Source organism: Myotis daubentonii, chromosome 3 (assembly GCF_963259705.1).
Source record: "Myotis daubentonii chromosome 3, mMyoDau2.1, whole genome shotgun sequence".
Lineage (NCBI taxonomy): Eukaryota > Metazoa > Chordata > Mammalia > Chiroptera > Vespertilionidae > Myotis > Myotis daubentonii.
Genome location: NC_081842.1, coordinates 19,969,123 through 19,984,985, shown reverse-complemented (window position 1 = coordinate 19,984,985; position 15,863 = coordinate 19,969,123). Strand labels below are relative to the sequence as shown.

Below are 15,863 nucleotides of genomic sequence, written 5' to 3'. Positions count from 1 at the left end.
GTCTTTGTATGGGTATGTTTTTATTTCTCTTCTGTAAATGCCTGATTAAGATTATTGTGTCATGGTGTGTTTAAAGGAAACTGCAAAACGATTTCCAAAGTGGGTGTACCATTTTACAAGCCCACCAGCAACGTGTGATGGTCCCAGTGTCTCAAATCCTTGCCAGGCACTGGTATTTTTAGTTGCAATTTGTTGTTGCGTTGGTTATTTTAGCATTTAGTGGATGTGGAACCATAGCTCATGGTGGTTTATTTTGTATTTCTTACAATGATCAGTGATGAGCATATTTCACGTGCTTATTTGCTGTCTTCCTTTGTGTTTTGATTTCCCACCTCATGTGAAGTAATTGGGGCTTTAGGGATATGTCTGACTAGGGAGGAGGATTCTTGATGAATTTTAGAGATGCAGAAAATTATTAAAATTCCTTGACACTGAAAATGGCAAAATGTGCCACTCTTCGTTTGGTTGGTATGATGCAAAGAGGTCAGCCAGTGTTAGGTGCCAGAAGAGAATAGCATGAGTGTCAGGTAACGGATGTCAAGTGGTTGCATAGCAACTGGGAGGAAAAGAATAGGGCCTGAGACAGCATTTCTTGATGTGGGTAAAGAAAGCCTGGGAGCTAAGGAAGATGGCTGAGGTGGAACTTTGCAGAGTCCCGTCAGTCCTGCTGAGTGAGCTAGGGGAGCTGTTCTGAATTGTAATTACCTTTTTCCTAGTTCTTAATTTTGATTCCTGTCTTCATGGCCCACTGTGAATGTTCAAGTAATTTTTTTTTTTTTCCAGAAGACAGAGACATATTTCTGAGTCCTTGCAGAATATATGATGTTACCTTCACACAATGAAGGCAACTTGGGGAATAAAACTTCATGTTAGCAAAGCTTTCATTTGATGAAATAGTGATTCCTTGGTGATTTCTCTTTTTCTAGGCCTTTCAGGTGTGTACCTTTCAGGTATTTTAATGCTTCCATTCACCCCATTCTCTTTCTTAAAATATATTTTTATTGATTTCAGAGAGAGGAAGGGAGAGGGAGCAACGGAAACATCAATGACAAGCCAAAATTATTGATTGGCTGCCTCCTACACGCCCCCTACTGGAGATTGAGTCCACAACCCCAGCATGTGCCCCTGACCGGAACTGAACCCAGGACCCTTCAGTCTGCAGGCTGATGCTCTATCCCTTGTGCCAAACGGGCTAGGGCCACCCCATTCTCTTTTAACAGCTATTTCTCTTGTTAAATTACTTGTTCTTTTTCATTGTCACTGGAAACCTGATCTGAAGGCAAAGAGACATTTTTGTAGGTTCTGGAATAAGAATACAAATGAAAGCCCACACCACAAGTCTTGGATGAAATATGTTCTATCCTCCTAACTTGACAAATACACATTCATAATGAAAAAGCAAGAAATGGCATATAAAACCATGTGTTTTTCTACAACTGAAGGTCAGCAAAATATCAAAGATGATTTCTAGCCCTAGTTTGAGAGTTTTCCCAACTATTTCAACTTTTTAAATATTTTTACATCAACTGATAAAGCCATGGTTTTGCTTTGGTTTTTCTTCTTGGTGGATTGCATTGATTGATTTTCAAATATTGAACCAGTCCTACATTCCTAGAATAAACAAACCCCACTTGGGTTGCAATGTGTAATATTTTAAGATTTTTGCTGCTCTGTTCATGAGGGATACCAGTTTGTAGTTTCTGGAAGAGATTGTATTGAATTGGTGATAATTATTTAAATATTTGGAAGACTTCAGTGAAACCATGTGCACCTGGATATTTCTTTTTCAGAAGTTTTAAAATTAAGAATTTATTGCCGAAACTGGTTTGGCTCAGTGGATAGAGCGTCGGCCTGCGGACTGAAAGGTCCCAGGTTCGATTCCGGTCAAGGGCATGTACCTGGGTTGCAGGCACATCCCCAGTAGGAGATGTGCAGGAGGCAGCTGATCGATGTTTCTCTCTCATCGATGTTTCTAACTATCTCTCTCCCTTCCTCTCTGTAAAAAATCAATAAAGTATATTTAAAAAAATTAAGAATTTATTAATTTTTAAGAATTCAATGTATTTAGTTACAGGACTAGACTTTTGGCAGTTTGTGATTTTCAATGAATTGGCCCATTTTTATCTAAGTTGTTGAATTGTCAAGTGGTTTAAATATCCAAGCTTTGGTCATTATGAATGAAACTGCTATAAACATTTGTGTGCAGATTTTTGTGTGGACATAGTTTTAAACTCATTTGAGTAGATACCAAGGATTGTGATTGCTGCATATGGTTTAGTTCCGTAAGAAACTGCCAAACTTGTTCCAGTGGCCTTTGCACTCCCACCAGCAGTGAATGCTAGTTCCTGTTGCTCCACCTTCTCAGCAGTATTTGATATTGTCAAGGTTATGGATTGTAGCCATTCTAATCGGTGCATCATGATAATCTCATTTTCAATATGCAGCTTCTTAATGTATGATCTTAAGCATCTTTTCAGGTGCTTATTTGCCATAGGTATATTTGTGGGAGCTTTCCAGATCTTTGCCCATTTTTAAAATGGGTTGTTTTCTAATTGTTGAGTTTTAAGAGTTCTTGATATGTTTTACATGCCGATCTTTTATCGGATGTTTTGCTAGTTTTCCTCATACTCTGGATTGTCTTTTTCTTTTAATGAAGTTCAACTTACCAAGTTTTTCTTTCATTGATCATGTTTTTAGTGTGGTATTTAAAAAGTCATCTTCAAACCCAAGATCACCTCGATTTCCCCCTATATTTTCTTCTAAGAGTTTTATAGTTTTTCATGTATTCCAAATAAATGAATATTTCTTAATTTTACTTTTGTTATTGATGTCTAACCTAATTATGTTATCAGAGGACTCACTCTCCTAACTTCAATCCTCCAATTGCATTTTAAAATTCGGTAAAACTTGTTTTATCACTCAGGAAATGTAAATATTTTGTGTGCCTAAAAAAAAAAAGTATATGCTGAAATTGCTGCAGAGTCCTATTATGCCTGTTATTTTATAGTCATTCATATCTACTTGATTTTTATCTACTTCTGCACTGTTATATCTTTTTTTTTTCCTGTCAAGTGAGAAAGGTATGTTAAAGTCTCATGCTATGATTTTAGATTTCTTCTCTTTCTGCCAATTTTTGCTTTATATATAGTGACATCATGTGATTGGGATAATATATATTTAGAACTGTTATCTCCTTCTGGTTAAATGGAACTTTCATCATTATGTAGACTCATTATCCCCAGAAATATCTTTTATCTTAAGGACGATTTGATCTAGCATTGACATGGCTACGTGCAGTGGATGTTGTAATGTTCTGCCCAGATGGACTTATTCCTTTAGCTGCTGGAAGTGCTATCAAGATGACAGCCTTCACCCCCTGCAGGAATTGTAGGGAGTCCTCTCACCCAGGGCCACTTTCTCTTTCTGGGGACAGTTTACACCAGATGGGTGGTCAAAACAGGGTCATAAAGGTGCAGTCCTTGCCAAGTGCCCTCTCCCCTCTCCTCTGGAGTCCAATTATATATCCTTGCATCCCACATGTCTCTTCTCTCCATGCTTCCATGCAGGTTCCTTCTCGCCTCACTTCCAGTTCACCAATATCTCTTTTAACAATCTAATCCCGTGTAAAAACCCAGTTCCACAATTTCTAGCTGCTGTTTTTCCTTTGTCACTTTTTCTTTTTTTGTTTTTTTTGTTTTATTGCTTAAAGTATTACAAAGAGTATTACATATGTCTCCTCCCTCCTGCCCCTTGACCTTCCCCGGGCCTCCCCTACTCCCCAGCGTCGTGCCCATTGGTTATGCTTATATGCATGCATACAAGTCCTTCGGTTGATCTCTTCTTGAAGTTGTTAGCTCTGTATTGCATTTTAAAGTTTGGCTTTATCTCCATGAGCATAGCTATTACAATTATTTTATTGTCACCAATGATTTGAATATCTAGAATCCCTGAGTGTCAGTTTTTTCTGTATCATGATGCTGGGTCTCAGATTTATTTTTTCTGAACCTTTCATTTGCGAATTTGTTTTTGGAAATACTTGAGAAGTAAGATGATGCTAGCTTCCTCTCGAGTAGGTCTTGTTTCCTTCTGTCAGGATCTTAGTATTCTAGAAGCCCAAAGAGGGAGGCTGCGGGTCCTCAAGATTCATGTTCTCACTCCGGAGTAAGCCCTTTGAAGACCCAATCCACAACATGGGAGATCATGGCAGGCACTACGGCCAGCGTCGTTTAGCACTGCAAGTCCACCATTAACTCCACCTTTCTGTTGCTTTCCGAAGTCCAGCGAACGTAGCAGTAATTTGGAATGGAGGATGGAGCAGATGGGGAGGCAGCCCCAGAGATGGTACTCCTTTTTTCTTTTCCTTCCCTAGCTTGTGTGGAAATCTAACAAAGGTTCCTTTGGTGTATCCTAGCACACGGCTGTATTTTAGCTCCACGGAATACGGGGGAACTAAGCATTTTAAGGATTTATAACGGGTGTTGGAGACAGAAATCTAAAATGACTCCTGATCTCTGCTTCCTTGGTGTTGTGTCTGACTACGTTGCACTAAATGGCAAAGGACTTCTTGCAGGTTTAATTAAGATGCCAAACTAGTTGCTTTTGAGTTAAACGTAAGGGAGATCATCCCGTGGGTCTAATAGAATTAACAGGAGTTCTTTAAAAGCAGAGTTTTTTCCCCTGCTGATAGCATATTGTGTATGGAGTCAGAGGGATCCCAAGTCTGAGGATTCAACATGCCACTGCTGCCTTAAGGATGGAAGAAGCCACCTGGCAAGGAATATGAACGGCCAGTGGAAGCTGTGAGCATTCTCCCCCTCACCCCGCACTGGCAGCCAGCAGGGAAACAGGGATCTCAGGCGGCTGTCACAAGGAAGTGAAGGGGTGAATGACAGGTATGAGCTTGAAAGAAGACACCTTAGCTCCTTCCAGTTGAGAAATCAGCCAGCCAACACTCTGACTTCAGTCTGCGATGCTCCAAGCAGAGAACCCCACCAGGCCATCCTTGACTTCTGACTACAGAACTATGCGATGGCCCTGGCCGGTGTGGCTCAGTTAAGCATCGTCCCATGCACTGAGAGGTGGCCGGTTCAATTCCCAGTCTGGGCACATGCCTGGGTTGCAGGCTAGATCCCCAGTACAGGGCATGTAGAAGGCAGTCAATAGATGTTTCTCTCTCCCTTCCTCTCTCTCTAAAAATTAAAAACATTTTTAAAAACTGTGAGATAAAAAATGAGTGTTGTCTTAAAGAAATCTGTCACACAGCAAAAAAATAAAACAACTAACTACAGAAACAGCGGTTCTCAACCTGTGGGTTGCAACCCCTTTGACGGTCAAATGACCCTTTCACGGGGGTCGCCTAAGACCATCCTGCATATCAGATATTTACATTACGATTCAAAACAGTATAAACATTACAGTTATGAAGTAGCAACGAATATAATTTTATGGTTGGGTGACAACATGAGGAACTGTATTTAAAGGGCCAGAAGGCTGAGAACCACTGCTATAGAATAACTCATTCTTTGCCTTCTACCAAGATTCACAAGGTAGTGAAATTTCACAAGCACAGAGGTTTAGATACTAGGTGGCCAAAATGAGTAAGAGATACTCCAGGGGTCAATAGCGGTTAGGGGACTGTGAACTATTTAATAGAAGCTAGTCAGTCATGCAGTTTTGTGGAAACCATGAGAAGAAACAGTATGGCCCAGCTCTTAAAAATGCTCCAGCCTTCTGGGGCAGCTGATGCCAACACGAAACCAAGGACACACCCGTTCCCTTTGATGTCAGCTGCCGATATCTTTTTCGTAGAACTCAGATTTGGCCAAGAATTCAGCAAAAAATTTACTTAAATGAATATATCTACAGTAAATTAAATCACACCAGGACCAATGAACACGTATATACAAAATCTTTATCAATTCACATGTTTCGTCGAAAGTGTACAAGCAGTCTCAATTCATTGGGACAAAAATGAGTATTTTTGTTCTCCACAGGTCGCTGAATGAAATTGTGCAATTCAGAGAAGCTATTCTAGAACCTGAACTAGGTTGGCAAACAGCACTGTGTCGCATAAAAACGACACACGCTGTGAATGTGTTAAATACCTCCTGTAAAACACTATACCTAACAGCAGTATTAACCTGCCTGCTCAATACGGCTTTGACTTATAAGATGCACATATTTCCAAAGCTGTTTGACATCTCTACTTATAAATTAATTCACAGGACTCGTTTAGTTGCTTTTTAGCGTCTGGGTATTAGCAAAAATAACACAAAATTGATCCCTGTGCAAGCAACAAATTGACCTTCCTTCCTACATGAAAACATCAGGTTAGATTAGATTACAACTTGTTCCCCTCTCCTTCAAAAAGTCTCTGACGTTAACGAGGAAGGAGACAGATTTCTTTTTTTCTCAGTCCCCAACATCTCTTGCTGTGGCCTCCTGCTGTGACTTCCTGACCTCAAGGAACTCAGGGCCTGGCATGTGTTTTATTCCCAGAAATGTATGCACAGGGAAAGGGGAGCCATCAGGGCAAGAAGGTCCAGGGTGCTCCTCCCTGGCTCACTGCTGAGGTGGGAGGACTCAGGGCACGAGAGCCAAGTGTACTTACCTCCTGCACTATTTTCAACTTTACTGCCAATTTGGGTAACTGGTTGGCAGGCAGCAGCTGGGCATGTCACACAGAGATCTGAGGCCTTGAACAATGCATCCTTTGCCAGGTTTTCCCCGTTGGTGGAAGAGAATGGAGCAGAGAGCGAACATCGCTGGTGGTACAGATCGGCTCTCCACTCTCAATCTTCCAAACCTTACGCCCTGTGTCTGAAACACACTTTTAAAATGACTCCTCCCTCTCCTTGCACGAGTGGAAGCAGTTCTGCAGACACCTGCAGTAAAGAGAGGCTCCAAACCCAGCCAGGGAGGCCTTTGTGCAGAGAAAATGGGTTCCCCCATGAAAGGCAAACTGTTATGTTTCAATTCAGTACCATGCTGGTTTCTCGGTCCCTTTTAAGGCCAAATCTGATCTTCCTTGGGAGTGTTAAAGTGTGTCAGCCCATTTCCTATTAGGAAATGAGTGGGAGGAGAAACAGTCAGAAACCTTGCATTACTGAAGGCGAAGCCGCCTCATGTCCGTGTATCAGCTCAGTTGGGATTACTGTCCTATATTTAAGCTTTTCTCACATATGCGAACCATCTAAATTTTATGCTGTTAAAGTAGCGTAGTGTTATTAGGCTATACTTGTCTTAGGCCAATATTGGGTACGATGGATATATTTTTTTAAAAATAAGTAAGGCCTCCTTCCTTCCCTGCTGACCAGGAGAGAGGTGGCAGCAATTCAAGTGTCAATTTCCCTTTCCCTGGAAAGGGTTTAAAAAAACTTTGCTCACCTTCAGAACTCTGTCAGTTTCTTTTGAAATCCACACAGCACTCTAATCAGACCTAAAATGTCAGAGCAGGAAAAGTATATACAAAACTGAGCATTCCTTCAAGATAGAGACTCCTGCTAATGCTGGGAAAACCACATAAGGAGATGCTTACACAGCGAGAGCCCATTCTTGGTTAAGTGAGGCTAGAGAATCAGGATACAGCATCGTATGTACATGTCTTATTGCCAGACGCAGTGCAACTGGGAGGAGTCCAGGCCCCTGCATCCCGCATGTGGACTGCCTGCCCAGCTACTCTGTTTACCTAGCAGGGGTCCTCAAACTTTTTAAACAGGGGGCCAGTTCACGGGCCCTCAGACCGTTGGAGGGCCGGACTATAGTTAAAAAAAAAAACTATGAACAAATTCCTATGCACACTGCACGTATCTTATTTTGAAGTAAAAAACAAAACGGGAACACATACAATGTCTGTATTTGCGTGTGGCCCGCGGGCCGTAGTTGAGGGCCCCTGGCCGAGAGGTTTGCAAGAGGATCGTTGTGTGCACACCCGGCTTTGCGAACTAGCCATTCTCCCGAGAGAGCAAAACCACCTGGCAAGCTTAAAGGCAAATGTTTTCCTCCTTTTAATCCAATCAGCCGGAAAACTCTTCAGTAAAAACTCAGAAGAACACCAGCCCAGGACCATCCCACCCACCGCGATGCAGTGCAAATCTTGCCGTCGCAAAAGGCCACCAGAGAGGCTACACGTTGGTCTCCAGTCCTAGCAAACGTCCCATTCTCTCCACATTCTTATCGATGGTGGCTTGACATGTTATCTCCTTGGCACATTCCATCGGAAACCAGCCCCTTTCTCCATCTCGCAGTCTCTCCCCTTCGTACCAGCCTGCAGAGAAGAACAGAGTCCTCATGAAGCAACGCGTGTCTGGAGGTATTTTCACTGTGCTCGGCTCCAACAAGCAGGGATGCTGGGTACCGCAGATGACGGGAGGTGGAGAGGGAGGTGGAACAGAGGGGATGTCCTCAAGGGAGAATGAGTGACATGACCAGAGGCTCCGAAGTGAGCAGCTGAGACAGTCTGTGAGTTTGGGCTGAGCTGGGGGAGGAGGGCGCTTTGGGTAGGGGCAGCAGGAAAAAATGATTGTCCGGAGATGAGAGCTAGGTCACTGGGAAGGAAGGAAACCTTTTCATAGCTCCTTTCGAGTAACAAACCACGTGACTGCATCCCTTTTCAAAAACACGTAAGAGCCATAAAGTGTAGAAAGAGGAGAGGCTGGTGCACATGAGAAAAACCGAAGGGATGTGGGAAGTGCACATGAACAACAAAAAGCAGCCCCCTTGGTGCCTCACACCCTGAACGCCGGCCCGCCCGTGAGAACGCCTGCACTCACCGTCGCCGACGCGTTGATAAATGAGGACCACGTCGGCCACCTGCAGGGAGAGTTCGTCTGGCTGCTTGGCGGTAAACGATCTAATGATTTCTACCTGGGTCAGTGCTAGGGAGGAAAGGGGACATACTGAGCTTCCAGCAGCAGAGGAAAAACAGAACAGGTACAAATCAATGGTGTTCTCAGTCTCTCTGTGCAACTCGGGGCCGGCTTCTATGAAGAAGCAGAAAATGCTGGGCGAAGAGCTTTATAACTTCAGAAGCTCAGAGTCGAGAGAGGCCTTTTATGATGTAGGAATCCCCTCAAGAACAGCCTTGAGAAGGAGCCATTAGTCACGTCACAGGACAGAGCAGAACACAGCCATATGCACTGGGGAAACTGAGACAAGGCGGGTCAGGTAACGTGCCAAGGACATGCAGCTGATGATGAAATCCACAGCACATCCAGGCCTCCAGGCTCTCATCCAAGGTGCTTTCCCATCAGCAGCAGCACATGGAAGCTGCCAAGGAGGGTTAGAAATAAGATCTCCAACCAAAAGTTAGAAAACTTTGTGAGTTTCCCCATTATGCTAAATCGTAATAAAGCCATTAACTTCAGTGACTTGGTACTGACGGGCAAGACTTCTTAATTTGTTTTTTTAATACAGAACTTGAGTCTATGAACTTTTATTCCAATCCATCACTTTAGCTTTGGCTCTACGCTTAAAGCTGTGACTTCTGAGTGTTCCAGGACAGACAGTTTCGTTGCCCTTTATCCTCTGGGTTTGACCTTCCAGCTAGAACCATCAGGAGAAGCGTAACATCAGCATGAAGGCGCTAATACAGCACCCTGGACCGCATTAGTTCCTACTTCTCTAGAAGAATGAAATACATTTTGTAACTATTATCACTTCAATTTTAAAAAAAAAAAAAAGGTCAAAAGGAATGGTAAAGCCATTTTCTTTACGGTTAAAAATACATTTCAGCTTAGATTTAGACAGTCAGTATGGCTTAAACATGCAGCCAATGACCCTGAACCACAGCTAGAAATGTACGAGCTTTACTTTCACAAGTCTAAGCAGGGCTTTCAATGGATATTATTTAACTCCTTCTTCCCAATAACCCAGTACTGTACACTGAGTGGCCAGATTATTATGACCGGCCAGATTATTATGACCACCCCATCAGTACAATGAAGTTAATTAGTTGTGCAAATAACAATAATAATAATAATAAAACCTTGAGAGTATTTGCTTAGGAAGTTTTCAATATTCAGTATTTTTGGAAGTGTCAATGAAGTGCTGATGGGGTGGTCATAATAATCTGGCCACTCAGTGTATATATCATGAAGCCCCCGACTGCAGAAGGTCAAACTGGCTCGGGGTGGATATGCCACAATGTACCGCATTTATACAACAAAGAACAACTGCACCTTGGATTCGAACTCAGAGCCTTGGTACATTCAGATCCCTGCTCTCCTAGTTCTGATGTAGGACAGGCAGCAGGAAGGAAAGAAGCCTGGGGGAAGCGTTAATACCCCAGCGTCCAGCAGGGGGCAGAACCCCTCCACGGTCGGTCAGCCTTTCAGAGCAGACAGCCCAGGAGTTACTTACAGGTTCGGTCAGGAGGCTGCTTCCCGCTGCTGTGTCCCAGGGCGGTTATCCAGCGGGCTCGCTCGCTCCTAAACAAACACACAGGGCAGAGCCCGTTGAGAGATGCAGGGTGTTTACAGAGAACGAAGCATGTCCTAGAATGCAAAGCCACTTCCCAAACGGGAGAGAGGACCTAGAGAGGCCTGGGGCTGACCTTCACAATAAAGGTAAGGGGTTGTAAATGGCCATCTGGGACACTTAAACTATTCTGAATGGACTTGGCCAGCAGCTATTGGTGAAGCGGAACTTCTCACTTGACAGTTTAACCTTTCATAAAGAGCTGACTACACTTACACACTGCCATCACAAAAGCATGTTCAGTAACGCATAATCTGAAGTTAAACATTTCAAAAAAGTAAATTTCCTTAAAAAAGAAGAAACATCCCACTAAGGCAGTCTCCCTCCCTGCCCTCCCCTCCCTTGCCCCCCATACTCAAACCATTTCGGAAAAGAGGAGAAACGTGACATATTTAAAGCTGCTTTGTCCCTCTTCAACCAATATTGCCAAATATGAGCTCTATTGAAATAGAAATTTTTGACCTTTTTTAGACTGTGCTCAAAGGCTTATTAATACGGCTTAATGAGTATAGCCAAAAATAATTCAAGGCACAAAGCAAACAAGACTTTTTCTTCAACATTAAGCTATATTTACATGAAACAAAATAATTATTTAATGAAAGGATCAAAAGTTTCATATAAGCAAGCACTACTCCATAATACAGTTTATGGCCTGGAAAAGCCAAATATCGGGATTGCAATGAAATGAGCCACACGCCCATACACAACTTTGAAATCTCTTAAGAAGCATTAAGTCCATACGACGTGGCAGACACAGCACTTGACACCCATCCATTATATCATACAGTCCTCCCAAAAGCCGGTGAGAAAGATGAGGATACTAAGTTCTAACATCCGAGATTCCAACCAAGGTCAATTTCTACTAGGGCCACTCTACCTTCTTCCCTTCTTCATGTCCAGTACTTGAAAAACACCTTTTTTCCTCCCATAATAGCTTGTACCTAAAAGATGCTTCTTTCTCACTAACACCCCATCTTTTTTTAAAAATAGATTTTTATTGATTTCAGAGAGGAAGGGAGAGGGAGAGATAGAAACATCAATGATGAGAATGACTGATCGGCTGTCTCCTGCACGCCCACCACTGGGGATGGAGCCCGCAACCCGGGCATGTGCCCTGTCCGGGAATTGAACCATGACCTCCTGGTTCATAGGTCAATGCTCAACCACTGAGCCACACCGGCCGGGCTCTGCCACCCCCTCTTCACCCCCATGTGTATCCACCCTCCATCCAGAGCAGCCGTTGTCCAGTGCTAGAACACGTCATGCTGTTCCACACCTTTCCTACTGGCTCTGTTCACTCTCAAATACAACCTTCCTGCTGTGTTACTGAGCTAGACCCCCTCATAATCGCTACTTAAAAATGTTAGATTGAAGAACGTATGTAAAATAAAAAGCCTGCACTGATCTTACGTGTAAGTAGCTCTGTGAGTTTCCTTAGGTTTACCCACGTACACATGTCACCAGGTCCAGAGACACATGCCAGGAGCTTCCCTTTTATCCCTTTCCAAGCAATGACCTCCTGGAAATGTCACCCCGGTTCTGGCTGCCACCAACAGAGACGAGTGTTGCCTATCCCGTTCTGTAAGAAAATGGAATCCCATGTTGTGTCCACTTTTGTGTCTGACTTCTTTGTTCCACACACCCACTCCACACTGAAAACACAAGCCTCACCTCTCCCAGGCAGCTTGCTCTGATGCGTGCACCCATACTTCGTCTCCATCCCAGTCTGGGTCCTGTTCCCACACTCCTCTCTGCACACTCCTGGTCCACTGTAAGCCTCGTGAAAGCAGGCACCTTATCTATACGGCTCACTGCCTGGCACACAGCAGGGACTCGGCAAACACCTGCTGACCTATGAAATCATGGGTCACTCATCCCACACCGATCCCCCAACATTTACCGACTCGCCTGTTTCTCTCACCCGGCCATACACCCCAGGAGGGTAGGAACTGGGCCTTGTTCTAAACAGGTTTATTTACATGATAGGTAGAGGATGTTTTGCATTTTGCAAGTACCATCTAATCTAGTCTTATCAAAAATCTTGGAAGAAAATACTGGCATGATTATTTCCGTGTTCCCAGAGGACAAAGCTGAAGTTTGGAGTGTGAAGTGCCTGCTCACAGTAAAACAGCCAAGTGGTCAGGCCAGCATGGCTCAGTGGTTGAGCGTTGACCTATGAGCCAGGAGGTCACAGTTCAATTCCTGGTCTGGGCACATGCCCGGGTTGTGGGCTTGAACCCCAGTGGTAGGGGCGGCGTGCAGGAGGCAGCCGATCAATGATTCTCTCTCATTATTGATGTTTCTATCTCTCTCTCCCTTCCTATCTGAAATTAGTAAAAATATATTTAAAAACAAAACAACACACACACACAAAAACAATTCAAGCAGTGCAGTCAGAAGGTAAAGCCAGGTGGTCTGGGGTCCACGAGCTGGGGTTCCCTCGTGGGTGCTCACGGCGTAATGAGAGGAGGCGGGAAGCGTGGACACCGCCGTGTGCGAAAGACAGGCTTCTTTAGAGAGGAGGAGACTGGGCTCTGTGGGGCTGGGTGTCAGGAGTAATAGACACAATTTAAACAGCACCTCCCCATGCCGTCTGGCTTTTAAAAGCATTCAAAGGGCTTCAGGATGGTTTTCTCAGGAACACGAAAGCATCATTTCCTTAAAAATAACCCCAAGCAAACACTTCAGCCTGTGATATCATCTCTTTGTGGGGTACCATCTCTTTTTGTTGTTGTTTTTTACCCTCGGGCTCAACTGGAATTTGCAAAGTACAAAGGAAACTGAAAACAAAGCATCTTACGGTGGAAGGGCTGCTCCCGAGGGAAACCTAAAATGACCCATCTGCGTGCTCTCGGTGCCACAGCCACAAGCCAGGCTCCCCTGTGGCTCGCCGGGCCCGCGCCACGGCCCTTGCTGCCGGCTGCATCCTCCACGTAAGGTTTCCCTGGCACGGCACTGCCCTGGCAGCGAGTGGCCGCTTTCGGCCGGGCCTCCCCCTGCGGCCAGTTCCCAGAGGCCCAGATGAAACCCTTCCCTCCTGTGGCATGCTGCCGGATGCTAATGCACCGCTCAGACACGGCGGCCCTCGCGGGGACTCCGGAGGACAGAACAAGACACTCCTTGTTGCCCCGGCTGAAAGGGGCCCCTTCTTGAAATGGCTTCAATGGAGTAGATGCTGTGAGAGCCCCACGACTTCCCCCAGGGCCTCCAGGAGCCCTGCCAAGGAGCGCCCCCCCCTCCCCCCAATCCCCTCGGTCAGCTAGCAGAGAGCACAGCTCCTCTCACACAGGGAGGAGGCGCTCCATAAAAGACGGGAGTCTAAGAACAAGACAAACCAGGCCCAGACATACCCATTAGGAAATGCAGATATCAAGTCCGGGGCTCACTCCAGACAGCTCTTTTCTCGGGGGACAATATGAACCAGTCAACATGAAGTCACAGGGCCCCCCCGCCCCCACACACCTAGTTCTGAGACTTTTCCCTTGGCCCCAACAAAGTGAGAGAATAAACAGGGCTGCCCTCCTGGGGACCTGGGCATATCAACCTCTGAGGCTCTCCGACCCTGCTTTCTTCCACATTCACTGAGCGCCGGCCTGTGCCAGGGTCTGGGCTAGGCTGAGGCTGCCAAGCGAGCAAACGGCTCTCCTGCTCTTCACAGGCCTCAGCGTGGAGCAGACGGAGCAGAAAACAAACCCAACGCAGAGCCATGGGCCTGGGCCGAGCGCTTTGCACAACACACATGGACCGGGGAGAGGGAGAGGATCGAGTTGAGAAGGGACGCCTTTAACACAAACATCTGCCCATGCCATCCTTTCAAAACCCCCACATTCTCAGTGCAAGGCATGAATGATGCAAGTCCTGTTCCCTGCGCAGCAGTTTGCTCGCACATCATTCATTAAAAACACCGTCGATTAAAGCTAAGTTGCACACAGTTCGAAGATACTGTGTGCAAAGCTGGACTTTCCCTGAATTCCAGGCATCGGCTAGAAAAGGCAGATAAGTACTGAGAAAGTGCAGAGTCGGCTTTGAAACGCAGAGGCAAGGCTGAGGATGAGGCTGAACGGAATGGAATGCCCACCAAGGACCTGCCCCCCGACCTGGTCCTCCTGACCTTTCCATAGAGGCTGAGACCCCAGCTGCTGCCTCACCTTCCTTTTATCCTTAGAATGGCATTTGACCGGATACCTTTGGGGTTCCTTCTCACAGCCTAGACATTTACCTGTGGTGCCTTCTGAAATTCGTATATACCCACAGCCTTTGGTTAGCAGTCTTCCAAGCTTGCATGACAAGTAAGACAGTGGAGATGCTGTTTTTGTTTACTCCGACACTCAATTCAACTAGCTGAGCTCCATAAAGTGTCCCATGAAAGAAAACTCACAGGGTAAGAAGAAAAATGATGTCATAATGCTGTTTGACAAAGCCAATGAAGCTGGACTAGAGCCGGGGCAAGATCATTCCCGAGCCCACTAAGAGTGCTAGAATTCAGCACTGTGACATGCACGAGAGTGTAATTACTTCTTGTCATATCTAATAGCTCATGAGACCTAGTCTATTCCAGCATCCAGGAGTTCACCTGCAGTGGGTCAATTGTTTCCTGGATAACGAAAGATCGATCCGTACTATCACCTGCCCTCCTCCTTCACGGGGGTCAGTAATGAGGATCACAAACGATAATGAATTTTGACGGACAATGTACAAGTAAAAGATCATTATTGGGCACGGGTTCAAGATTCAACACGGAGAAAATACTCCGACCTGTAATATATTTTTTCCCATGTCCATTGTCATCTCTATATTGTGGATTTTCCCTAAAGGGTGTGTAAGAGTCTGTCCAACATACTATTTACAGTTTTATCCCGTACCGTTTACTTTCTGTTGTTAATGAAATCATTAACATAAGCAGGAAGAGCACAAAAGACTGCGGGCGCTCCATGCGCCTTTGTCGGCAGGCCCGGGAGTTGGCTGTCTGCACAGCCGACGGGACCAGCCCCATCCATTAGGCTCCCAGTTCTTGCGAGAGAGAAATGTTGAGAAGGATCTTTGATTACCGTGTCAGGTGATTACATCTTATCGCTAAAAATAATGGGTGAAGAAAGTTTGTGCCCCCCGCTGAGTATCTCCTGGCATCCCGTCACGATGTACACTAGACCCAGATGCCATCCAAAGTCCACTGGGGACAAAAGATGCCAGGACGCCACTTGCCTCGGCCGCTGGTCTGTGCCACAGCAGCTGTCCGGGCTTCATTTGAATGAAGGCAGACAAAGGGGGCTCTTGGCTCCCACATTCCTCTGGGAAGGCCCAGAGGGAAAAGAGAGGACAGTAGTAAAACATTCTTCCTTTGTCCTTTCATAAAGGGTGAGCTTTTGTAATTTTCACAGACTCCTGTC

The 15,863-nt window shown here is 45.2% G+C and overlaps 1 protein-coding gene across 2 annotated transcripts in view; it reads right to left on the bottom strand.

The window, feature by feature from the left end:
• Window positions 1-5,889: 5,889 nt before the first annotated feature.
• The window catches only part of ARHGEF26 (Rho guanine nucleotide exchange factor 26), a 112,222-nt gene continuing 102,248 nt past the window's right edge, over window positions 5,890-15,863 (bottom strand). For both annotated transcript variants that reach the window (XM_059686849.1, XM_059686850.1), the window contains 3 exons: window positions 10,360-10,427; window positions 8,772-8,876; window positions 5,890-8,266 (listed from right to left, as the gene is read on the bottom strand). In XM_059686849.1, the coding sequence (XP_059542832.1) occupies window positions 8,124-8,266; window positions 8,772-8,876; window positions 10,360-10,427 (316 nt within the window). In that variant the 3' untranslated portion in view covers window positions 5,890-8,123. The remainder of the gene's footprint in view (window positions 8,267-8,771; window positions 8,877-10,359; window positions 10,428-15,863) is intronic.